General features: G+C 46.3%; 1 protein-coding gene and 1 long non-coding RNA gene across 2 annotated transcripts in view; one reads left to right on the forward strand and one right to left on the reverse strand.

The window, feature by feature from the left end:
* The window catches only part of mast2 (microtubule associated serine/threonine kinase 2), a 136,366-nt gene that overhangs the window by 55,969 nt on the left and 53,354 nt on the right, over nt 1-27,043 (forward strand). The window contains exon 4 of the mRNA XM_056415632.1: nt 23,210-23,241. Coding sequence (XP_056271607.1) covers nt 23,210-23,241 — 32 coding nt within the window. The remainder of the gene's footprint in view (nt 1-23,209; nt 23,242-27,043) is intronic.
* Nucleotides 17,050-19,905, reverse strand: LOC130194542 (uncharacterized). Its single transcript, XR_008831872.1, has 3 exons — nt 18,800-19,905; nt 18,248-18,319; nt 17,050-18,123 (listed from the first exon to the last, which is right to left on the reverse strand). It is a non-coding gene; the product is annotated as an uncharacterized LOC130194542 (long non-coding RNA).

Raw genomic sequence — 27,043 nt, forward strand, 5'->3', positions numbered from 1 at the left:
GTGACACGGAGAAGAAGAGCCGAGCACTGGAGTGTTCTCTCTCTCTCTCTGTATGAGAGCGAGTCGAAGGGGCGTGTCCAGCGGCGAGCGGCTGAATGGAGGAGCAGCCGACGGAGGCTGAGCTCAGGAACAACACGTGCTCTCACGACGGAGGAGAGGACGATCTTCAGTCGTTCCTGACTGCATCTTCCTCCGCATCCAGCGAAAGGAGGGGAAAACCCGAGTCAACAGTGATGCGCTGATCCGGAGCCAAAACAACTGCAACCGCTTTCCCCTGACATTCATCTCCTTCTCCATGGCGTCTTCTCGCTTGTCTTTTTGAACACATTTCTTTGAACAACTCCCACACGGCCAAGTGGAATATCCCTGAAGCCTTTGCGTTTGTACATATTTCTGTGTCCACTTCAAACAGAAGCGCTCACTGGATTCTGAATACAGGAATGCTCTTCAAAGAACCAGACCAGGTCCTCTCGACTGGAGGCTCGTTTGAGCGGGAAACACCGGGGACTGTTCTGAACAGAGGGCCGTCTCTACGGTCCGGGTTGACTTGCTTGGCAACGCAACCCGTTTTTTGTTTGGATGACATTGCCTTGTGGCGACTGTTGATGGACAAAGCAACGGGGGCGGTTATTATGTAGCTTCCTCCACGCGGACAGACTTCCTGGAAAGTGCCTGAACTTTGTAGCTTTGTCGAAAGAAAACCAAAAAGGAAAAAGAGACCTGAGCTCACGGAGTCATGGATGACTCGAGTATTTTGAGGCGCAGGGGACTCCAGGTAGGAAGCAGTTTGTTGTTTCAGAGCGCCGCTCGGGATTCCTCTTTGGTTCACAAGGGGTCAAAGGTCACACATTGAGAATTTGACTTGAATCGGGTAAAGGGTTAGATTAAAGGGCGCAGGCAGCCTTCATGCTCGGATGAGACACGCTGCGATTCTTTGATTCAGCTTCATTGTTCAAAGGTGAACTCGGACAGTCACGTTCATTCCATCTATCACATTTCCAGCTGGTGTTAGGCGTAGAAATCATACTGGCACTCTTAAAACACACACACACACACACACACACACACACACACACACACACACACACACACACACACACACACACACACACACGCAGCAGCAGCTCACCAGACCGATCCAGTTCCTCTCGAGTGGTATCGGTAAACGATGCCACAGCCCAGGGAGCAACAACAAGCCACCATGTCATGTATCAAAGCACCAATTCATATCAGAGCATAACTTACTAAATACATTCAAATGAAGATGTTTGAAAGGTTTTAACGAGTCATTTAGTGGTTGCTAGTTGGAAACCACTCATCACCACCACACAATTTAAATATGCATTCAAATCCAGCCCCATTAAAGTCCTTTATTTAGTAAAAAATGTGAGTGCTTGTTCCTCTGAAATTTAATATCTTTGACTCTTGGGCTGATAGTAGGACAAAATAAACTATATAAAGATGTGGGCTTTGTAAACATATTAGGGTGGTTTTTACCATTTTGTCTTTTCTTTCTTTTTTTTACACTTTAGCTTCATAAAAATTTTGATTAGTCAAATAAATGATAAGCAAATTAATAGAAGGAAAGACTCTTATAATGTTCTTGTTACAAAGTGACACTAAGTTATGTTATTGTGGACGACCAGGCAACTTGAGCAGCAGTATAAAGCAAGCATGATGTCAACTGGGATTCATTTGCTGTAGTATTTGAAGATCGCATCAAAAAACAAAATTGAAAAAACGGACGAAAACTGCCGAATTAAATATCTAAACCATGCCAAAGCCTTGAAGTCGTATTAGGAGGTGGTATTCGGAGGAGGATGTGAGAAAAAAAAATTCTTAGATGTTGTCGTTCCCAGTCGCGTGCTCTCTGTGGGTTTTCAGAGCTGTAGGTGGAGGTGCTTCAGTGTTGTTGAGTCAGCAAACACCAGTCGCCCCCTCCACCCTCCCCACCCTCTCACCCATCCCCTGAGAGTGGGTGGGGAGCGTTTTGTGTTTCTCAGTCAGTTTGAGTGCTCAGCCTCAAATAACCTCTTTCCCCACTAACAATCTGAAACCGCCGGGAGAAATGAGAACACAGGGATGTGCTCAGCGGCGCTGCAGCCCTGTGTTGTACATCCAGTATTTAGTGTTTGAAGAGCTTTGTGAGGAGAGACGACGTGGGCCTCCAGGCACGGAAACGTGACCTGGATTTACTGAGACTTTAGGACTTCACTGCACCTGTTCTGTCTCAGGCTTTCCAGATGCAGTTTTCACAGTGTGATCATTTCACGATAATATATATATATATATATAAATATTATATATAAATAGTATATATATAATATATATATATAAAGATAATATATATATTATATATAATATATATATATATATAAATATTATATATATTATCTTTAATATACATTTTATATACAGGACTGTCTCAGAAAATTAGAATATTGTGATAAAGTTCTTTATTTTCTGTAATGCAATTTTAAAAAAAAAAATCATGCATTCTGATTCATTACAAATCAACTGAAATATTATTAATTATTTTTTTTTAATTGCTTATTGCTTATTATGACAACAAAAGAAAGAAAACTCAAAATATCTATTTCTAAATATTAGAAAATCATGAAAAGTAAGTATTAAATAATAAAAAAAATCATGATCGTCTAACAAAACACCTGGAATTTTCAAATGTTTGATTTAGTATATGTATATATAATATACTGTTTTTACTTTAGGGATTTTTATAGTCATATATTTAACTCTGAAATAACATATTTAAATAGAATACTGTATGCTCTTGGAATCAGGCTGGTTCTGTTGACTTGGATGTAACGATGTTTTGAGGTCTCTGTTTGAGATTAAGGATTTGATGCAAATCTTAATTTAAGCACACTCACAACCATTATTAATGTTTAGACGTCTTCGGCTTCATTCTCAAACTGGAAACGCATTAACTCTCACTCGTCACATTTTGTCTTCGAACATGTGTGTTTCTTTTGTGGACCGATGATCCCTTTATGTGAAAATGTTGCCAACGCTCTGTCTGGGAGGGCTGTCCTCTGGCACGTGGTGTTTCTTAAATCCTTTTTCGTGGATCTATGCCAACGGCTGGCTACCAATACAATCGGATGGACAGATGAAAAACATGACCATCAGTCTCACACCTCTCCCCCGAGAGGTATTGCTGAATTCAACCGATTAATTTAGCTATTCTTAAAGCCTCACCAGCAGTGGATAGGAAATGTAAAAGTTAGTCCCAAGGGTGGTGGTGGTGGAGGAGGAAATGTAATGGGGTCAAAGAAATTCAAAAGCTTCATCCCCTGGGGAGCAGGTAGGAGTTAAGGAAATACCATGGCCTTTTAAATTGTTACATTCCTGCCTTTTCCATGTGGAGATGATGGCCCAGAGGTCAGGCAGTCAACATAATCATCCTCTGGAGCACACGCATGTGTGGCGCCGCTGTCATGGAGATCAGACCATTCGTTCTCAAGATTAATTACCACGCATCAAAGTGTTGGTGAAAGGGACATTTAAGCCTGATGGTGGCATTAGAGGAAAGGTTAGGGGAAGTCATCAATAGCTGATGGACTCATGAATATCCATTCCATCTTTCATGGCAAGCTCGACGGTGCCAGTGGTTGGAAGAACCGGACACAATTAATCCATTAGTTGACCACTAAAATGCATCGCAGACCATTTTAGTAATCAAGTTATTTGTCCATTCTTCTCCCATATGCTCTTTTGAAGCTTGGATCTATCTCATAAAGGTCTGCGACTATTTCCATTTTCTATTACCATACCTATTAATCAATCAATCAGTTGTCAAATGTCGGAGCACTAAAGCCGTCCACAAAGTCCCAGAGAAGAACTTGACCGTAACCTAAATATATTAAAAAGTAGATAAGGTGAGAAGTATCGAACTCCCACCTTTTAACAGTTCATGAAAACAGGCCACCCCGTGTTTACTTCAGTGCTCGTTCCTGTGTGTCCTTGAAGCCCCGTTGGGTCACTCGGCCTCTAATTAGCTTCCCGATCAGATAGTGTAGCCTGAGGTCAGAGGTCGGTACTCCATCAGGACTATTATCAGGCTGCTCACGATGCGGAGGATGCAGGGCAGTGTGGCGTTCAGAGGCCAAACAGAGAGCGGAGCTCCCACCACCGGCGCTCTGCCGGGAGGAAACGCGCTTAGGGGTTAAAGGTCGAACCGATAGCGACCGCATTTAGCTTCTAGGCCGCTCTGCTGGAGAGTTACTGCTTTCTATTTGTGGCTCTCTCGTCGTTTCCATTACAGAATGCGGGGGTTCGGAGGGGAAGTATGAAGGGAGGACGGAGCAAGGGACAAATGAAAGGCTCCAGGCGGTTCCTGGAGAAATACAGATGAGAAACACGAGGGTCAAAATAATAAAACCGCATTGTTTCACGACACGAGCCGTTGGCACAGAGAGCTTAAGTGTCTGAGTGTGTGGTGCCTCTGAGGGGGCTGGGGTCAAGCTTAATGGCTGAGGTTGAGACCCATTTATCATTTAGCCTTGAACTCCAGAGTGAACACGTGTCTAAGAGGTGTGACTCCCACTTAACTTCACACCGAACACAAGGCGTGCAGCAGGTTTGAATGCTCTCAGATTCTTAGTCGTCGTATTTTCGCGACACTTTCTGATCAAAATCTCAAGAAAAAATAACGTTTTCAAACCTTCTACCTGAGGAGATATCATTTTCTTTACTGTCGATCACTAATATCTTTCAACCTTTAAATAATAAGCTTTCGGACATTATTATTTTGGCATCAGGATTGAAAACCATAGAACGTAATATAGTGGCACCGAAAGAGCAAATACAATGAATAATGCATAACACTGTGATGCCTCATTCACCAGCTGTGTCACACACATTGCAAGATGAACCTGTTTCATACAGAATGACATCACTTTCACTCGGTGGTTATGGGAAAAGCCAGACTTTATTAATCATAACAAGCAGAACAAACTGCTTACTTTTGGTTTACCGTGGTTCCTTATGAATAATATTACCATTTGACCTTCACAACTCCGGCGTATACGGTTGTTTTTTCATTTCTTCTGTCTCACACATCTGTCTAGCGGTCTCTTCGTCCGAGCTCAATTTCAGAACGCATGTTTGTCCAAAAAAGTGTTGCACCCCCCCCCTCCCTTTTTGCTGCCATGTGCAGCCAAGGTGTCCTTGAGCAAGACAGTAACACCTGCCCCCGTTTCCCTCCCACACTCCAACCAGATGGCCCCCGATCCCGTGCTTCCCCTCACACACACACACACACACACACACACAAGTACAAACACCACAGAGTAACCTTTTAGAGGTTGGACAGAGTGGTGTGCGTGTATGTATGTGCGTATGCCTGTGTGAGTGCATGTGTGTATGCATATGTGAGTGCATGTGTGAGTGCATGCATGTGTGTATGCCTGTGTGTGCATGCGTGTATGCATGTGTGAGTGTATGTGTGTATGCATGTGTGTATGCAGGTGTGAGTGCATGTGTGAGTGCATGCGTGTATGCATGTGTGAGTATGCATGTGAGTGCATGTGTGTATGCATGAGTGTGTGCATGTGTGTATGCATGTGGGTGTGCATGTGTGTATGCCTGTGAGTACATGCGTGAGTGTATGCATGTGTGAGTTTGTGTGTATGCATGTGTGAGTGCATGTGTGAGTGCATGTGTGAGTGCATGTGTGAGTACATGTGTGTATGCATGTGTGAGTACATGTGTGAGTGTGTGCATGTGTGAGTACATGTGTGAGTACATGTGTGAGTACATGTGTGAGTGCATGTGTGAGTACATGTGTGTATGCATGTGTGAGTTTATGTGTGAGTGCATGTGTGAGTACATGTGTGAGTGCATGTGTGAGTACATGTGTGAGTGCATGTGTGAGTACATGTGTGTACATGTGTGAGTGCATTTGTGAGTGCATGTGTGAGTACATGTGTGAGTGCATGTGTGAGTACATGTGTGAGTGTATGCATGTGTGAGTACATGTGTGTGTGCATGCGTGTGTGCCGAGTGTGAGGAGCCGGATTAGTCCACCATCCACGGCTTCAACAGCAGCGGGCAGTTTTCTTTCCCCCTGAAACAAAAGCCTGTCTGTCCCGCCACTGTGAATCCCCCCCCCCCCCCCGCCCCAAAATCTATATCGCGGCTGCGTGCTGACATCAGCCCGTCGGAGCCCCAGCGCTGCATGTGGACCCTGCGCCCGATCGGGTGGCGTCCGCCTCCATCCCAAATCGCCGTTGCATGGATTTAGAGCCGATTCTTCACGGCCGTACTCTGTCTGCTCTCTCGGGTTTCACTGAAAAGAAATGCAAGCAGGTCCCCCCACACACACACACATCTCCTCAGTCCTCTGGGACTCTTCCTTCTGCAGAGGCTCCAATAAAATGCAAATAAAAGAATGAATACAAAATGTTTGACAGCGTGTCACATTATCCGGAGGAACGGGGAAGCGAGGTGTTGCCTGTTCGTCTCCTCACCTGGGCTGCGTTGAAGTGGAGATAGAAACCTCAAAACCTGGACAAATGTGACAACAGACTTAGCGCATGAATAATTCACGTCTGACAGGTCGCTCCCAAACGAAGACGTTGTCGAACCGGAGCGAATTAGAGAGCGGGTGGGAGTCTCTTTCTGTCTTTACTGCTCGATCATCAAGCAGCCATCAAGAACACGGGGTCCAGAGCTGAAGCTACTGTGTGGTAAACATTGACAGGCTCACAGGAAGAAATAACACACACACACACAGACTTAAATACCACAAAAAGAGCTAACTACTGAAACACCATAGCACCTGCTAACATCCAACACAATCTTTTTTCTGTTTCTGCTGTCAGTGATTTTTTTCTTTCGTGCTTTTCTGGCTGACTCGGCGCATTCCACCTTCTGATTGTTGATCTTATTTGTTTATAAGATGGCAAACATTCGGTGGTTCAGGCTCCACTGTTGCACATCTTCATGAATATCTTTGGGGTTTTGGACTGCTGGTCAAAGTGAGAATGAATTTTGTGAAATGGAACGAGCTGCCGGTTCCAACAGCATTTCTCTGTAAATTCCTCTTTGAAGGTTTCTTTAACAGATCCGTTGGCTGACCTCAGGGGAAACATTCCCTTTTGCTTTCTGCCTGAATCAGAGCATCACAGGAGTGTGAAAACATAGCTGTGTTTTTAATGTTGGACGGTATGAAGTATGAAGTACGATGGACAGTCGGAGGCTTTAATCGGACTCGGGCACGTTCTCAACGTTGCATCATTGTGGCCCAGGATGTGAACTGATTTAAACTTCTGAATAATTTCACGGTCCTACAGGGTTCGTACGGTCATGGAAAACCTGGAAAAGTCATGGAATTTTAAAATGGTCATTTCCAGGCCTGGAAAAGTCATGGAAATAGATTGATTAAAAGAATAAACATTTATAAGAATGTTTATTTTTTTAATCAAACTATTGTCTCATTTATTTGCTTCATTTAAGGGATACTGTATGCCTAGGAATTCTCATTGTTTAAATACGAAATGTTCTCACTTTGATGTATACACCGAGATTTCAGTTTTTTCATGGAAATTTGTTTTAAAGTCCTGGAAAAGTCCTGGAAATCCATTGGTCAAAATATGTTAGAACCCTGTACGAATTACACATTTTTGGTTCAGCTAATTGTTCGCACGGCATTCAACATCATTTGTTCAGAAGCTGGATCTGAAATGCATCTTTTTGTGGTTCCTTCCAGTGTTTTGTAAGTCAGAGAAGCAGATTTTATTTGTCCATATTTACTCCCGATGGTTTAACCAGTGGAGTCTCCGTCTCAGACAAAGTGCTTTAATCGTTAGGCGCCCTGTAACTGACTCCAGGGAACCCGGCACACCTGAAACTCCTCCCACTTCGACACAACTCTCTCTGCTGCTTGGACATAACAAGCACTTTCGTGTCTCGCTGTATTTCACGTCGCCTGGCAGCCCTTAGGAGCTCTTTGACAGCCCGTCTACAGTATAGGTATATTTAATGATGCGTATAAATCCAACAGTGACAAACCAGAGGTACCTACAGTGTTGTTTAATATGTTCAAACTGCACTCGGTTTTCTAAATCTCCCCACTCAGCTGTACTTCTGCGCTTCTCTCTCTTGCTCATTATCTTTATTCATTTTCTCTGTCTCTTTTTATTGATCTCGTTGACCCCCGTCCTTCTCCCGGCTCTCTTTTAATCATATACACTATATTGGCTGTAAGTTCTAATGGTGCCATGTGGAGGCCCGGCTCTCAGGATGATGGAGGGATCCGGCTCCCCCTCCTCCTCCTCATCCTCCTCCGGCCACAGTCGACTGAGCGCGCCGCTCTCGCCCGCCCTCGCCCGCCCTCGCTCTCTCCCTCCCTCGCTCTCGGCCTTGTGAAACATTAATAACCCCGAGGTACCCCAGGCTGAGAGAATTTTCACTTTTCCTTCTCTGGCTTTAACCCTTGAACGCCCCGTCTCCTCACGGGCTTACAGCTCAGAAGCTCTTGGTAATCGTGTCTTTTGGCAGGGAAACGGTGTCAGAGCAAAAAGAAAAAAATGGGTTGAAGAATTTGTGATGAGTGTGTGGAGGAGAGATTTGCCAAAACCCGGATGAGGCCAACGGGGGGCCAAATCAAGCCAATTAAGAGCAAACAAGGAAACTCCCTTCATGGATTAAGAGTTATTAAAAGTGGTCCGCAGTCCGTTCCGTCGCGCTGCTCCGGAGACCAATGAGATGGCCTCAGCGCTCGGCCAGGTAAGACTCAGGACGCCACGGTGCCAGTATGCTGGAATTAATATGAACTATAAATAATCTAGAATAACTCGAGATATTTTGTTACGATGATTTCTGCTTTTTTCGTGGCTCCAAGTACATCCCTAGACAGCAAGAGTCAATTACTTGACAAGAGTAAGAAGTACAATATGAAAGAGGCACATAAAAGTAAGGCACATAAAAGTACATTTATGTGCCTCTGGAACGGCACATGAAAGTCATGTCGAGCATAAATTGTAATGTGGTGAGAAAAAACTCAAACTGAAACCATAATTGAAAACTAGAGGGCTGAATAATAAGTGTAGGTTACATGAGGTCACGCGAAGTGTCTCAGAAGCCACAGCAGCGTCTTGTTCCCTCCGGTTGGCGTGTTTATTTATCCCCCCCCCTCTCCGGAGCTTTTGTCCTTGTTGAAGGCACAAGGATCCTTTGCCGCCGTTAAGCGGTGTAATAACTCGTGACCCGCTCCACTGTTGCTCTGATATCATTGCAGCTGCTGCTCATCAAGAGCCCGGAAAGAATCGGCGCCGTCCCGACGATGCGGAGAGCTATTAACGGGTGTGCTCCGAGGAAAACGGACGCGATATCTCTGCCGGCTTCCCGTTAGTCCATCAATGAAGCAGACGTGGCCCGGGGAGGACGGAGAGTCGTTCATGCCGTCAGCTGGAAGCATCTCACGGCGGGGATTGATTATCAGGGATGGAGGTAGATTTCCCCAGATTGAAATAACCTCGTCTCATAAAGTAGAGTTACGCCAAGTATTGTCCTGATTTGTCTTCATCGAACACCACAACGGAAGTCACATCGAGCTGTTTACGCCGTCGCCCTGCGCTCTGAGACGGTGGGCGCATCTGTACTTTTTGGACACGTTCCCAGGGTTTTTTTTAATTTTCTGTGTCGCTCTGTCCATTCGTGCACCTCACAGTTGCGTATTGATCAGACAAGAAGACACGCTTATCAACTCGATTACTATTGATCAAAACAGAACACAGTTTTTTTTAGTTTTTTTAAATTCCATCGCAGACTTTTTTTTGCCTTAGGCGCTCGGGAAAACGGCTTAGACGCGCGCCAACATTTTCTATATGCAGGAAAAATCCTGCGTTCCAAAAGAAATGGAATCGATACTTAATTACAGTATCGTTCTAAGCCCAGTGGGACTGGATGTGCTCGCTGGAAGCCCTGAACTCGAGTTCAAAAACCGTCACGCCACATTGTAATTCCTGATTTGTGTGGATCGTTGTCATTCTCACAGCTCCCCTTCTCAGATGAGCCCCCCCGCCCCAGAACCCTGCGTGGTTCCACAACCAGCTCGCTCTCTGCTCTTTACCCTCCTCCTCCTCCTCCTCCTCCTCCTCCGTCTTCCTTTTATCTGTCGTCCTGCGGGCAGACATCTCTCGACGTGATGAAAGCCGAAGCCCAGAGGGGGGGGCGAGCCTGCTGCTGTCCTGGTGTCAAAGTTTAAGAGGGAGGCGGAGGGAGGGAAGAGAGGACGGGAGAAAAGTGCGAGCCCGAGTGTGGGAGAGAGACGGCGAGCGGTTCGGTGTGATCGCCGACGGTAACCTCGCGGCTGAGAGGGAGAAGCGTGAAAGAGACGGCGCAGGCTCTTTGTTTGCTCCTCTCTCATCGGCGGAAGCCACACTGGAAGCCGGCTACTTGAACGGTATTGATTTTGGTTCACGCTCGTGATTTGGAGCGTCACGCTCAACCGACGCCGTCTTCTCTCTGTCGTCGCCTGAACATGTTCAGAGCTTCTGCCGATGGAGGTCTTTTTCGGAGCTGAGGTGAAGAGCCACTTTGGGTTTGAAGTGTTCTCCTTGTCAGGCTAATAACTTCATCCTGGTTCTATGTGCAGCTTCTGTGAGCCGAGCGGCTCCTCTTGCTGAGGTTTCCTTTTTTATTGAATTTTTCGTGGCTCGTTCCATTAATATCCCCAAATTTGGCATTTGGTGATCAACGTTTTTTGTTTTTTGGCCATACCTCAAAGGCTCATATGCTCATTGTGACAATTTCACACAAACATTCTTTAGGATGAAGGATGAGGAGATTTTGATCAGACGTGAACTGCAACTTCACTGGTCGGTGGAGGCAAACAACCGCGAGGCAGTGATTTTCGTCTTGATTTATTAATGTCACGCACACATGGGATGGGGGTGATCCGTCTGCATGACATGACGCCTGTTGTCATAGTTACGAGATCGGTGGATGCCACCATCCGGGGTGCTTATTTTGACTTGCTTCATGTTTACCCAGGTCAAATGTGTGATGACGTTCAGAATCGCCCTCTTCAAAACCCTGACGCAGTTGAGTAGAGATGACTTCACCGCTCATAGCTGATGGCTGTCATCGTGACGCAGCGCATCCTTCGATGAGTATTCCTGCCTCCCGAGCGGTCCACCTCTCAACCATTAGAGCAGCAGAAAGATTTGATATTTCAAATAGCTCTGGTGTAAAGATTCTACCAACTGTGGTCTTTCTCTTTCAATCCATGCCGTTTGCTTTGTGTGTTGTCGGTCAACCAGGGGGCCTTGGGACCATTTGATATGTGTGATGGGGCTGATGCGTACCCACATAATACTTTTTTAACACTTTAATATACCAATTTTTCGATTAAACCTTTTAATTATTTAACAAAGAAGCCAAATTTCTCAAATAAAGACATTGCGCGGCAATTTAAATGAGGAATCATCTCATCGAAGACGAGCAATGGCAACATTTTGTACATTTTGACCGTTTTCCCACGCCAGCTCTACAGGGACGCTGCCTTTTTAACCTTCACAGGCTTTTCTCTTCCCACAGTTGTTTGTCTAACCACTCCGCTTTGGAACGTACCCCAAATCCGTTAATTTACTTACCCATTGGCGCATTGCGTCACCGCGGCAGATGTAGCGGCTGGTTCCCGAAGGGTTGCAGGAGCAGCCGCTGTTTGCGGCCAAACTCGTGTGAACGGATTGTGCAGCTGATGCAGCCGGAATGACACCAGGAGCTTGTTGAAGGGGGGGGTGGGTGGGGGGGTGGGGGTGGGGGCCTTGGGGTGGAGACGCGCTCTGTGACTTCAGCGTCTGATGTGCTGAAGTTTGTCATCGCTAACGTAACCAGACGCGTCCGCCGTCCTCCTTGTCAAGCAAGGGGTGGATTCAGAATTTCTGCGCCACACAGAGGGCTATTGTCAGGAAATAAGTGTGTGTGTGTGTGTGTGTGTATTCGGGCGGTTGGAGAATGAGACTGGGTGGAAGTATGCGGCATTGTTGAGCCGTCAGTCATGTATCTGTCATTTTTAACAGCCTCTCCACGGTTTGTTTTCGTCCTTTGTGGACAGACGGAACAAAAGGCCGCGCTGCAGCAGATCTGGGGGGGGGGGTCTAGACTCCATCTCGCAGCCTTGAGCGCGATAAGCACCTGAGCCCTCCGTAGCAACAAAGACCTGTGCCACGAAAAGGCTGACAAATGGCGCCACTCCTCCCGCATTAGCTGTAGCCTCGACTTCGCCTCCACTTGGACTCGCTCGGAGGACCCCGAGTCACTCGCGCTGAGCGATGGAGTGACGGAGACGGAGAGAATGAGTAAACGGGGTCCGTCGGTCCAAGTCAGCGGCACCGGCACTGACACCTGAGGTCAAAGTCGGACCCCTTCTCCTCGTCTGAACTGTTCAGGGGACACAGCACAACCCAGGGTCCAACGCGAGGGAGGGTTTTTTTCTTCTCATTTGGTTTCCAATCATTCAATGCGGCGATCTCCTGATTAATTCCTGCTCGCCTCCACCTGAATATACAGCCAATTTAGATGCAAAATCCAGGAGGTCCAGGAACGTGATTTGATGATTTTCCAAAGTGATTTGACAGGTTTACTGCACGTGGAGGACACACACACATGATCACAGAGCAGAATGATGACAGGGGGGCGGGACAACCAGCCAGGACCAGACTCTACCTCGGCTTCGATTCCTGGAGAAGACTGATCACCTGAAGGGCCAATTGAAAGTCCAAAACTTTAAATGAAAAGTTTCACAGCTGACCTTGAAGTACATGTACTTTCAATCGAGTCCTCCCCCCCCCCCCCCCAGGGGGATCAGGGCTTGTTTAGATTTAGTAGATAGCCGAGTTAGTTACTGTGAAGCCACATTGAGCCCCAGGAGCAGGTTAAACACAGCTTAGAGGGCTTCGCTGGACTTTGGCTGTTGGCTCGGTCTCTGGTTGTTTGTCCTCAGGGGGGGAAAAAAGAGCGATGGATGGATTGAGGCAATGACGAGGAGAGGGGGAACAGGAGTTCTGTTTGTTGTTTTCTGTGCCACATCTACCGGCTCTGGAGCTCTGGCTCCTCTCAACCTTTTTTTGCACTCTTGCTTCAGACACTTTCTTACTCATTTCTTTCTTTTGTTTAAGTCTTATACTGTTCCTGTCCTCTCTCTCGCTTTCTCTCTGTCTCCCTCTCTCTCTCTCTCTCTCCGTGTGAGTCTCCCTCAAGTAAACCGGATTAGCCAATTAGAAACGAGCTCTGAGCTCATCCGGTAGCCACGGCGACCGCAGAGCGAATAATATGAGCTCATCCTGTGAACAGAGCGAGAGAGGCTGAAGAGTATGACCTGTAACCGTAGAAGCTCTTCACATCAGCACTTCAGCCAGCTGGAGACGGACAGGCTTTCACACGTCAGTACAAACAATCTCTAGTTCCATGTAAGAAATATGCACTGCATCGGCCTGAGAGGTACCGGGTCCAGTGCCAGGGCTACGTTTAACATCGGGAAACCGGAATCAACGTGACTCAATGGATGAAAGATTATGTCTGAAATATTGGATTTTTCTCATCACACTGACAAGTGAAAAGTAGAGTTATTTTCTCATACACTTACCATATATATAAATATATATATATATATATATATATATATACAATATATGTATATATATATATATATGTGTGTGTATATATATATGTGTGTATATATATATGTATATATATACAATTATACGTATTTTAAAACCGGAGGATTCGCCCCCTGAAGGCGAACAGACAGAATGCAAGTTTAAGGCACTTCTTCATTGGAATGGGTGGAACACACATGAACAATGCTTAATGAATCGAATATGCTAAGTAATGTCCGATGATGATGGGATATAATTGAATACAAAGGATGACAAAAATAAGACAGGTGAGCATTGACATGATCGACCTCAACAAGCTGTACGGATACCCAAACATACTGTAGATGTCGGCTCGCAGCTTCAGTGCCGACAGGGGGGGATGAACTCTTTTGCTCATGCAGTAGAAGAGGAGGAGGAAGAGGAGGAAGCAGGGAATGCAACGGCCCTCCTCCCCTCATGTTGTGTCCTCGTGTTGAGCTCATCCACACGGCTGCCTTTGGCCAGCGGGCTGCAAACTTCAAAGAGTGTGAAATTGAATGTCTAGACGTCACCCCATCCACACACACACACACACACACCTCAGTCATATATCCTCCGGCCAATTTCTTTTCTTACCCTTTATACTCGACAACAACAAACACAGCACCGTGAAGTCCATTTGTTTGATAGCAGTTATTTATTTATTTCACATGGAGAGAAACACAGAGAAACCTATTTGCGCCTTGATTTTTACAACAGACTGTTTGGTGTTCCTAACTTTTCCATTTGCTCCGACACTATTTGCAGTCGCTTCCGACTATCCTCCACAGAATAAGTTGCAATTTCCAATTTGCTCTTTCTTACATCAAAGAAAACGGTATTGAGTAATGGGAATTCAGGGTCTTTAAGCCTCTTGGAGCTTATCCAATGCTAAGGATACACTCACAGTCCACAGCACCATCGTATTTCCGAATGGACTCTTGGGTTCACATCGAGATGGATTATTTATTAGGGTCCTTGCGACGACTTCGACGTAGAGGAACCTATTGTTTTTCGGGGAGTTCTTCTTCTTCTCGTTCTTATCTAGCAATGAAAGTGTTTTGGGACCTTCATCATATCCCAAAATGTTTTAAATTTGACAGAAAATTGATATTTTAGAGGTTTCACATTTGGGTAAAAGAAGGTTCTCTATAGCGCCCCCTAGTATAAATTGAATTCTATTAATTTAGTTATTTATTCTCTCCCAGTCTTCATGCACATATTACAAAATAAACACTTCATATTTTTTGTCACATAAAAGCGCATAATTCCTGTGATCGGGATGTAAATGATTGTACTTTTATTTAAATATTTGCCCTTAAGATAACTCCTCATTTCAACGGCGGACGCGTCCTCGTCCACTGCAGTGCGGTCATTCAGTCAGGAAACGGACCCGGAGTTTCCTCTGAGACACACAGACCTGATAAAGACCACCGAGAAACCTTGTTGTTGCCATGGTGAATGTCGACCCCTGGTCCAGGTTAGTTAAACCATACCTCAGAACTCTTCATCGGTTCACTTCGTCACTGCGAGGGAATGTCCTGATCGCAGTAGTTCCATTTTCAACTATTCTCTTTTGGTCCTCAAATTTGGCAGCTTTTCCAGCAGAGGTCCCATCCTCTGCAGGCGACGAGGTTAAGGGTGAACGGGTCAAAGACGGGAATCAAATATCCATCAGGCAGCTGAATTCCAACTGCTCCGGAGCGACCAGAGAACCAGATAATTGGATTTTGACTCCCAGATGAGAGAGAGAAGTGCCCTGATTTTAAATGAGTCAGACGAGAAATCGGAGCGGTTCGAAACCGATGATGATAATTGTCGAGGTCCTTGGTGGCCGGCCGCTCTCGAGTGTGGAGTGATGTTGCCCCCCCCCCACACACACACACTTCATATCCCCTGCCTCGTCTGTAATTTCCGAGGCTCACTGAACCCCTCGCTGTGAGCAGATCAGCTTGTGAGGGGTGTTGTGTGAGAGGGGGGGAGGGGGAGAGAGATCACATGTCACTCTTCTTACGCCGATCTTTCTCTCCAGGGAGCCGCCTCCCTCCTCTCAGCTGTCTGTCAAACTCCTTCTCTTCCTCCAACCTGTTCCCTCTCACTTTGTCTTACTTCAGTGTTTCATCATCCAGTTTGTATTCCCCTCTTCGCTCTGCTGCTATATAAATATATGGATTTCTTCTAGGATTTAAAAAAATATTCCTTTGAACAAACACGAAGTTGTGACTGCAGCGCCGTAGTTTGCTCACGCAGCTGAAAGTGTTCGACAGGAAATGTTTCACATCTCAGAAGCAGCTCGCAACAATGTGGGTTTCAAAATGTCAACAAAAAAAAATCCCATTTGGGTTTCACATTTTCACTTTTTCATTGTTTCACACAATTTGTGTTCTAACCGTCTGCGTGATTCACGGAGTATCAGACGCTGAGGAGATCCGGGGCTCTGTGAGACGATCTCGCCATTAAAAACACGGAGCCCAAAAGAATCATTAGCTGCATCTTCTGTATTGACTGCTTTGTGTCACTTCTTGGGTGAACGTAGGTGTGATTTCCGGGAGTGTTACAGTTGCTATTGTCTGTATCAGACCCGGCGCTGGGGGGGGGTTGTTCACAGCAGAAAGGTGAAAATTGAAGCAGTTTTCGGCTGAATGAAGGAGGCTTGACAGGCGGCGCAAACTCATCTGGTTTCCTGAGGGATGGCAGACCACGGGGATCAGAAGAGAGAGAGCGAGAGACACACAAAGGAATGGAAAATTACTTCATTTCTTTCCACACCGGTATGATTTCGTGAAAGTAGAGAAAGAGAGAGAGAGATGCGCGCCCCGGTGGTCCGCACCGCCTGAAATCTGGGTCACGCGTCACGGCGAAGCGGCCGCAGCCTCTGTTTGAAAAAACCACCTTTTCTTCCGCCTGTTTGCGAAAAGCCTCGCACGCGTTCGTTCTGTTCTGCTCTTTCAAAATAGGAAAAAACAGGCTGCTGGAGCGCAGCGGCTCTCAGGCCGCGTGTGCCGGAAGGGGATTGGATCGGCGGGGGGTGAGATCCCACCTCTGTCGCTCAGGAAGGATTCTCATCAGGCCGCTGGACCGAGTCGGCGTTGACGCCTCCTGCAGGGAGAGGCTCCTCATCGCGTTGCGGAGTCTCATTTAAATACGTATGAAATGCCGTATTACGTGTGGCGTCTTGACACCGGCTCACATTGGATGGCGTTTTGTCACCGGCTCGTTCTCCACAATAGGAACGTCTCTGTCCTGGAGGAGCCGAGGGGACGTTCATGGTTGCGCAATTGACCACCTCTCGAGTCCCCCCCCTCAGTTTTGTGCTTCTACTTTGCATTTTCCTCAATTAATGTGTTGCGTTCAATTACCGTACAGCAAACATTGCACCAGGCAGTATTCCAGGATGGATGCAAGGAGACCTGCAGCTCCTCTTTATTTTACCCCAGTGGGTTGACAGTATTTCCCCTTATCGCTTCCAAATAGGAGGTGTTTGAAGTTCAAATGGTAGATGAGGGCAGAAATTCTTAGTCGACGAACACTCATACATCTTCGTCGACTCATCGATTAATTTTATTTAATCAACAATCTAATAACTGCGCAAGCATCACAAAAAAGCACACGACTTTCAATTTCATTTAAATTTAAATATTGTTTCTACCAAAGTGATGCGTGTGCAGTGTCTTAGCAACAAGACATTCAGCATGAAAACCCAAAAAAAGATTTGATCACCTGACCACCCAATGCCTCATATTAGCCTGACTGCATTAGTTTGGCCCACATCACACTGCAACCCTGACTATGTGACTCCATGTGCTCAGACCGTATGCCACAGGTTTCACTCATTGATAAGTATCAGTCAATAGGAAGTCAAATACTATCGTGCAGTTCTCAGTCCTGCTGGCAGCTTCTTAGAAGAACACAGCAGCTTCCAAGGACAACAAGACACCAAACTACAACATTAGACCGGCCGACTGTTGTCATGGTTGTGCTCCAACTCTCACACATGCTTAAACACACACTCTGGATGCCGAACCCCCTCCTCCACACACACACACGCGTCCCATCCATCACTCTGCCACTCCCTCCCTGTATTATCTGCAGATAAAACCTCTTCCAGTGAAGCGTTGCAGATTTCATTTGAATGTGTAAATTCCAATTAGGATTAGCTTGTTGTATCTGCCGCCGCTGATAGCGGCTTTAGCGTGTTGCTGGAGGAAGTCTCGGGCGACTGGAGCTCATGACAGACAAGCTGATGAGGCCAGATATGCGCCGTGTGTGTGTGTGTGTGTGTGTGGCTCCTCTTATAGCTGAAACTGATTGGCAGGTTGTCTTGTGTGGAGAGGGACCCAACACGCTGCCTGGATAATTGTCCACTTGTAGAGATCCTTACGTCCGTCCCGTAGACCCCACAGCTGCACGTGCGGAGGTCCCGCTGTGTCACAGGAAGTGTGTGTGGAGCGATCTGAAGAGTGCAGCTGTGGAGAAACTATGGAGGGAGGAAGTGGAAGCTTCTTCAAACCAATGACCACCAGGACTTTTCTGCAAATGCTTACATTTATTCAGATGATTATTTTGTATTATTCTTATTCGATATATATATATATTCTTACCTCCTCGTTTTACAATCCAATCAATTATTTCAACACGCAGTTTCACCCCTTATCTCCAACGAAGACTGGCTTCTACAGTGGAAAAAAAGACAATAATATTCTAATTTATCAGACAAGAGCAATTTACAGCCACTGATGGTTCAGATTTCATTTAGGTACGGATTAAAATGATGTCTCCAAAATGGTTTGAAGCCGGTGGGTCCCAGCTCCAAACGTACTTAGTGAACACACAATAATTGGCCGTTAGTGGCATTAGTGTAGGGAGAGTTATGTCTGCTCATTTGGAAGATTAAAAGCCAACCCAAATGGATGTCATCTCCCTGATGACACACACATGCACACACACACACACACACACACACACATTTCTTACCCGGTAATGGAGATTAGTTGGGTTAATGTGTCAGTGTGTGGCCCAGGTGAATTATAACGCTCTCAGATAGTAAAGTGTGTTATTCTAGCACACAAACACACTCACCCTTGTGCCCCTTTACCACACACACACACACACACACACACACGCACACACACGCCCCTCTCTTAGAGCCTTACTGGTCCCAGTGGGCCTCTCTCTGTGGTGGAGTCTCTCCCGGTGGCCGTTAAGCAGCAGCAGAGCTTTCATTAGGACGCTGCCTGGCGATTAGCTCATGCACTTACAGCTGCTGATGGATGGGAGAGGAGAGGAGAGGAGAGGACAGGACAGGAGAAGACAGGAGAAGACAGGAGGGGAGGGGAGGGGAGAGGACCGGAGGGGACAGGACGGGACAGGACGAGGAGGTTTTGTTTGTCCCTGTTTAGCTTAATATAAAGATAAATACAGTGAAGCTATAGAGATGATGGAAACAACTGTTTTTCTGCACTTGTAGTTTATCACAACGGGCTGCAGACCACTGCTGTGGATTAGTTTATATATCATTTTTTTAAATGGAGCTGATGTAAAAGATTCCTTCATTTTTGTTTTTCCCGTCTCTGTCAGCTCTGACCAGACGGCACTATGCAATTTTTAGCAGGCAAAATAAATTGATTTCCTTCGCAAGTGTTGATAATTGCGTTCTTAAAAATAATAAGACCAAAATAAAAGAAAAAAACCCGTCGGAATCAATTTGGTCTCTTTGATATTTAATCTTTAAATTGTCCAGTGTGTGTGTGTGTTTTTTTAGTTTTGTTCCTGCCTGGCATTTGTCATCCTGGATTCTCTTTGTTGTCACAGTTTCCTCATCAATATTCACAGTGTTGATAATGAATCATGGCCGCCGCCACCGGCTGCTGCTGCTGCAGCTCTAATTGTCTCCGGTGCTCGGCGACGCTGCATCCTCCGGCTAATTGCATGTTTTTAGCTCGACTAAAACATGTTATTATGGCCGGCCCCGGGCTGGGATTGCTAAATACACAAGTCTCACAGAATCACGTGTACTGAACATATAGACTGGATACAGGCAGACGGTCACACACACACACACACACACACACACACACACACACACACACACACACACACACACACGCGCTGTTAGTCACACACTCAGAAGGACATCTATTCTCATGATGCCGTGGAGTCCTGACGGCCTGTTTGTGGGATGAATGCTGCTGAACATGAGGAGCACAGACACATGTGTGTGAGCTCAGACCCAACTTAGTGTATTGATCATTTGTCCCATGAATATGGATCACGAGGTGGCAAAGTATTGCAAGGAAGTATATCTAGGCCTCGTTAGGCCTCAAAACAAATACTGCAGATCTTCTTTTTTGTGTGTGTGTGTGTGTGGGGGGGGGGGGTCGTCTGGGGAGGTGTTCGGGAGGCGCAGTGCTAGTTTGTCTCCTGGCGCCTGCCTCTGGCTGCACGGACGCGCTTGTCCATCACTTTGGTCTTATATTTGTGCGTCTGAGAGACGGTAGCTTCGTTACCGTGGATACGGAGCGAGTGCTCGACCAGCCACCCGCTCACGGCGATTCGTCGGTCAGTCTGTTTGCATGCGGCAACTGGCCAAACAGCAGGTCAGGGCGGTTCAACCAACTTTTGCCACTAGGCGTTCCACTCGACCGTCGGTCTGACCGTACACACACATGACATCATGCTCCTCACGTCGTCACTGATGCAGATAACATGTGGATTCAGAGCCATGACGCTGTGGCCAATGGTTGTTTCTGCCCCGTTTGGGTTGAATGTAACCGGTGACATGTTGCCTCTGCACTGCTACCTTTTAGCCTGCATCTCTTTACCTCCACTCGCCCTCTGCACTCTCCCTCCATTTCTGTAATCACATTACCGTCCCAGCCACTTACGCCCCTCCCTCACTCGAGAGAGCCGTAAAGCACATTATCGATGCCTGTATTCCAACGGGGAGATCGCTTCAGGCTTTGTGCTCAGCTCCCCGCCGTCGCTGGGGATAATTTCATCACGTGTGTGTGTGTGTGTGTGTGTGTGTGTGTGTGTGTGTGTGTGTGTGTGTGTGTGTGTGTGTGTGTGTGTGTGTGTGTGTGTGTGTGTGTGTGTGTGTGTGTGTGTGTGTGTGTGTGTGTGTGTGTGTGTGTGTGTGTGTGTGTGTGTGTGTGTGTGTGTGTGTGTGTGTGTGTGCGCTAATTTTCCCTCTTGGGTTTTTTTGCAGGGTGGCTTTAGAAGGATCATCTTCCCAAAGGCCTCAGAAAGTAGCAGCTGCAACACACACACACACAAACACAAATACACATGCGCACAATGCAAAAGGCTGTCAGAGGAGCATCACGCCATCCCATCACACGCCTTTCTTTCTCTTCCACATATCATCTCTAGTTCTATTTTCTTTCTTGTTGTGTCTTTTATACAGCGGACTCCAACTGAGGAGCTGAGGTAGGATGGGGGTCGGGGGGGATGAAGGAAAGGATAAGAGGTTGGTTAGAGGGATGCACAAGAGGACGGTCTATCACACAAATATGCAATTATCTCTGGTAAAAAAGTATGTTCTAATAATCTTTACGTGGCTGGTAAACTGACCTTTTATGTGTAAGTAGCAGTAGATTGGAACCTGAACTGGATCCACTAGGTCATTACATTCAGAGTGTGTGTTTGGGGGGGGGGGGGTAAACAGGTGCACTGCTCTCCTATAACGAGGCATTAAGACCTGCGGCGTCAACACTGCATACAGGAGGGGAAAAGTCGGAGGCGGTGGAGGGTGGGGGGGGGGGGGGTATAAAAGGTTACCTCCTCCTGTGATGCTCAAGCCATTTCCCGTCCCTCTTGGTCTGGACAACATCTGTTCACGGCACTAATAGAATCACCAGTCGGACTGAAAAACACACACACACTCTAATTGGTTCTGTTCTCGTGAGGCCATACACATACTAGTCTTTGTGATTCATTGTCATCATAGCCACACAGACGCACACTCGCAGTGCAGGCCACTCACCCCCTCACTGTTGCTCCGACTGAACTCCATCGTGTCCATTAGCTCGTCTGCACAGAGAGAGATGAGGAGATAGAGGGAGATGTGTGTGTGTGTGTGTGTCAGGTGGAGAGGTTTTCTTTTTTTTTAAACCACTCTAATAAGTCAGAGCAGCATAAAAGTGAGATTTGGGAACGATTAGAAACGAGCAGCACGACAATGTTGCCTTTTGTTCTTCGTCGTGTGCTGTTGGGATAGCCGCATCTGATAAGGGAAATCTTTTTTACACGCAGTAAAATCCCATTCCTGCAGACTTCCACGTGGTCACCGTTGGTGCTTAAAATGTGCTGATTAGTCGAGAGTTAACCGGCAAATACTTTGAGAACTTTTATGTTATTATTTTATACTTTCAAAGATGTCTTTCATTTATTTTCTACTATTTAGTTTGTTTGCGCTTTAACATAACAAGTTGGCATTTCTCACGCTGAAAAAAATATATGTAAAATAAACGATGAATTGATTTATTATAAAAAATAGGAAGATTAATGCGTAATGAAAATAATTGTTATCTTTACTCTTTTCACATTTTGCTATGATGACACACACACACACGCACACACACATATAGTCTCTGTCTTGACTGGTAACTGGTGTCTTTCAGGCTGAATGCAGGATTGCTGCACTGTGCATGCTGATGAAGGTCTTAACCGTGTTATTTTTTATTTGTTTCAAAGTAAAACCAGCTGTTGACCTACTTTGGGAACTTCAACACAGTTTCAACAGCCATGCACCTTAGCCACACACACACACACACACACACTCTCTCTCTCTCTGATTGGTGCTGTTGGCCAGGTGGTGCTCTGCAGGACGTCTGTGGTCTGTTTCAAGGCGCCGTCAGGTTCCACGTCGTGTACATGGGTTATGTGCTGCACCTTTTCAGATCAAATACCAAATTCATACAATCTAAAGTTTTTTTGAAGAGGAATATTGTTGACAGATTCGGATGCCCAAGTGGCGGCCTGCCTCATGGGGATTGTGTCACGAGCGGCTGGCTGTCGCCTCCTCGTGGGGATCCTCTGCCCCCGTGTGGCGACTTGTTGAAAGTGCAGCTCAGGTGCACAAACGAAACCCACCTTTCCACACGGGGACGTACACACACGTCGTCTTCAACTCTTTGTTGTGATTCAGAGGGCAGATGTCCGACAGGGACTTCACGACGCTCAGGTTGCTTGGCTTTGTGTACTTTAGTTTAAGATTATCGAGAGAATAAGGACATTAAATACTGTACTGCGTTTTCTATGCAACAGATGCACATTGTCACGTGGGCAAGCGCACCAATCGTGTTTGAAAACAAATCCTCGACGCATTTGAGGACATTATCAGACTTTGAACAGGTCAGCGGTGGAGGAACAAGCTGCAGCTTCCTTGTGAAGCTGTGTCACAGCGACACCTGTTGGCCAAACACCGGTACTGACCGCTTGTGCCGAAACTACCGTCTGATGACCAAACTGCCTGATGGTTGATGATTGTTTGCCACCATTGTTTGCTGCCAAGAGGTAAAACACAACGAATTAAAACCTCTTTCTCTCTCTCTTTATTGCAGAAGGAGCTGAGCCTTCCCAGGAGAGGCAGTTTGTAAGTACCCATCATCCCCCCCGTCTTCCATCAAGACGAGAGCCCGTCCCGTCTGCGTTGTTGGTTTGTCCAGAGGTGTTGTTTGGGAAGTGAAATGCAATGAACCAAACACAGATGCGTGTCCTGCATGGTGCAGGGTGGACTGCCAGCGGAGGAGACGCTGTTCACCTCCAACGCCCGTCCATGGAGACTTTGAGTATCCGTCAGCCTCACACAGTCACTGACTAATCCTTTTAAGTATCGCTGGGAAACCACCGTTTGTTTGTGTTTATTCTGTCTCGGCTATCAAGTTATACAGAGAGAGCTTCCAGTAAAGGGTTAAAGGACAAAGTTCAAAAGCGACTGAGTCCAGGTATGTGTGTTTGTGTGCCGGAACAGCTGAGCATCCCACTGTGTATAGATGCAGACCTATTTAGAACTCCGTGTGTGTGTGTCAGGCAGCTGATTTACCGTCCTGCACTATTCGTGTTTAGAAACAAAAGTCCGACTTGCCGTCGTGCTTCCAGAGAGCTGCTGGAACACGAGACCCGCCTGTGCACTGTCTTCATCGTAAGTCGCTCTGGAGTTTCCCCCGGCGCCGCCTTCCAGCCGAGGTGCAGGTCTGTTCTTTCCCTCTTTGCTGCGGTCGAGCATCCAGCCACGAGCTGCCAGGGTTTCCAGCTCCATCTTCGAGACCAGGAAAAACAAGTCGACCAACTTTCCCCGTCATCTGAAAGGCTGAAATTATGTTCGGGGTCACGTTACCGTTCAAATCGGTAGTTCACGAATGAGAGCAGCGGCCGTCACGTGGCACGGTCGCACCGGCGGGCTGGACGACGTGGCGGAGCGTTGACGTGCGTGCCAGCTTTGTTTTGGCGGTGCCGTGACGGGTATCGGGTTTGCATATGAACAAACCGGAATTTGAGGAAATGAACAAACCTTTTGCTTTCCAATGTGTGCCGGGTACCGTTGGAGAACAATGACTGGGGAGCTGGGGTAAAAACAACACGTGGAATGAGAGCCAACATGGCCCTCGGATTCCTTGTAATTCAGTTATTCAGAGTTCTGGTGGTGCGTGGCGGTGCAGATACGGCCTCACATGTGGCTCTGTAACTGGGTTAGGGCCGTTAAGCAAGCACAAGACCAGGGCTCTCCACGGACACGCTTATTACCGTGTCCGTTGTGTACTCCCTTCACGACTAACTTCAATCAGATGAGCCTTTGTTAATTTCTTTTTCTTACAGCACTTGCACAATATTCTCACTGAACCATAGAAAGCTAATAATAACAAACACTCGGAAAGTATACATCGTTGCCTGTAGCTGGAGTCCAAACCTCCAAATACATGGAAGTGACGCATCTCTTTTTAAATGGATTCAGATGAGGAAGTGATGTGACGGAGACAGAGTCTGCCTCCTGTCTCTGATTATCATATTATTATTATAAGTCAAATACGTTTTCACTCTGCATCGGTGTCTCTTTAGTTATTATTTCCCCCCCCCATATGGTGCACACAAATCCGATCGGAGCATATTTTCACCCAAACGGAACCTCTTCCACCATGACCCGCCGGGTCCACACCGCAGGAGGTTCTGAATTGGGAGTGAGTGCTTCCAACTATCGTTACCATGTCAACAGCTCACGGAGGACTTCACAGCGCCGTTGGGTACTTTCCTAATTCAATTCACCATCTGAATAAATATATTAGATTAATCATTCCTCTGATGGCCATCGTTAAAGTTCAAGAATATAGGACTTTGGCGAGGGCGGAGGATTCTGTTGGAAAATTACTGCTTCAATGTTTCATTTTAAAGTGGCAACATATTCTCATGACACACACGTCCAGGTTGGTGTGTCATGACATTTTCGTATCCCGTGGCTGTCCTTGGGTCAGTAATCAGTCCAACTTTACTGTGTGTGTGTGTGTGTGTGTGTGTGTGTGTGTGTGTGTGTGTGTGTGTGTGTGTGTGTGTGTGTGTGTGTGTGTGTGTGTGTGTGTGTGTGTGTGTGTGTGTGTGTGTGTGTGTGTGTGTGTGTGTGTGTGTGTGTGTGTGTGTGTGTGTGTGTGTGTGTGTGTAACCGTACCCTCATCAGAGCCGTCCGTGATCCAGTCCATTGTTTATGAATTAGCAATCTGCCTTGTGAGCTGCATTTAGCCCATTAGGGTCAGCGGTGTCCACGGGCTTCTCAGAAACCAGAGCAGAGACAGCTGGCCTGATCATATCGGGACAACGGGTCCACCACCCCCCCACCCCCACCCTCCCACAACACGCCCCCACCCAGCTCAGAGCGAGGACGAGAGATTACCCTGTAAGGTAGAAGTCGATGTTTCTCTGGAAGCTCTTTAACCTTCAGCTGGTCCTCGTGCTTCCAGAGGATTCTGTTCAGGATCGTTTTCAGTACCTCTCACTGACTGGAAGCTTAGTCTGTTAAACGCTTTCTTTGTTTTGTTTTTTGATGTTGAAAAAAGCAGTTTACAAGAATCAGTGAAAAGGTTAAATGTAAAAAAGTCTTTAAATATTTGAGACAATTAAAAGATGTTATTAAAATTTGACAAATCTTAAAAAGTGAAGTATTTTAAAAAAAATGGTTTTAAAGTAAAGCTAAAACAAAGCTAAAAAACATAATCTATAATAAATGTCAACAAATATTTTCAAAATGTAAATTAAAACTAAATAGTTATTTTAAATGTCATTTAAAAATAGGAAATAAGCTTAACTTTAAGCCAATGAAATGGTCGTGAATACAAGTAAATAAAAGCAGTCAGTAAGTAAAAAGCATTCATGAGAAAATATATTTGTTTTATAAATTATTAAAATTGTAAAAAAAAAATATAAAGTCATTATACGAAAGCGTCAAACAAGAACTGTAAGTGTTTATTCCAACATTATCAGTCCTGATTTATACAGTTATACATTATTAATATACAAATAATGCTTTCTTTAGACAATACAAACTAACTAATGAGTATATATCAGTATAGAGACGTCGCAGTCTTCTTTCCTATTCCGCCCCCCTCTCTCTCACCTTCTCTCACCCTCCCTCCCTCCCTCTCACTGCTGTTTGTCGAGGACAGTCAGTCCTCTCGTCTCACAGTGGGCTGGCTGATCGCAGCCATCAGACGAGCTGAGACTTCCAGGAGGAAGAGAGGGATTGAACGGACAGACTGCACCCAGGGAAGGCCCTCTGTGCCCGGGTTCATGGGAGCGTCCCTCTGAGCCTTCCGTCTGGAGGGTCGGTGGCAGGAGCTGAGCAACTAGTCCGGACCAGTCTCCCCTTCCTCATCTGACATGATGGAGCTCCAAACCTTTTGTTCTCTCGGACTTTTTGGGGGATTTTTCTATATTTTTTAATATATATATATATATATATATATATAAAGAGGAAGGAAGTGCACGGTACGGAGTTTTCTTCGTGTGCTCAGATGAATATGTGCGGGCTCTGGACGTCGCTCCACAGGCGGCGTGTGTTTGTGTGTGTTTTCGAAACGGCCTGTTCGGTTGTGACTCAGCATGCCCGTGCTTGCTGGTGAGGGAACACTCTACCCCAGATACCTCACATAACTGTGTGTCTCTGTCTGGGAGATAAGAGCTGGTGCTGACGTAACACACACTCACACACACACACCCTGGTCATTCCTTTATATGTGGAGGAAGTCAGGGGTTTGGCTCATTGAGGACTAACTGTTGGACGGTTTTGGGTCCAGAGCTGGAAGATGGACAGTGCTATGTGTTTGACGGACAGATGAGCTCATGCAGTCCGGTGGATTAGCAGAGATTACGCTCGAGCCTTCTGTCCTGGGACACAAGATGAAGAGGAGGAA

This window comes from Pseudoliparis swirei, chromosome 5, assembly GCF_029220125.1.
Source record: "Pseudoliparis swirei isolate HS2019 ecotype Mariana Trench chromosome 5, NWPU_hadal_v1, whole genome shotgun sequence".
Lineage (NCBI taxonomy): Eukaryota > Metazoa > Chordata > Actinopteri > Perciformes > Liparidae > Pseudoliparis > Pseudoliparis swirei.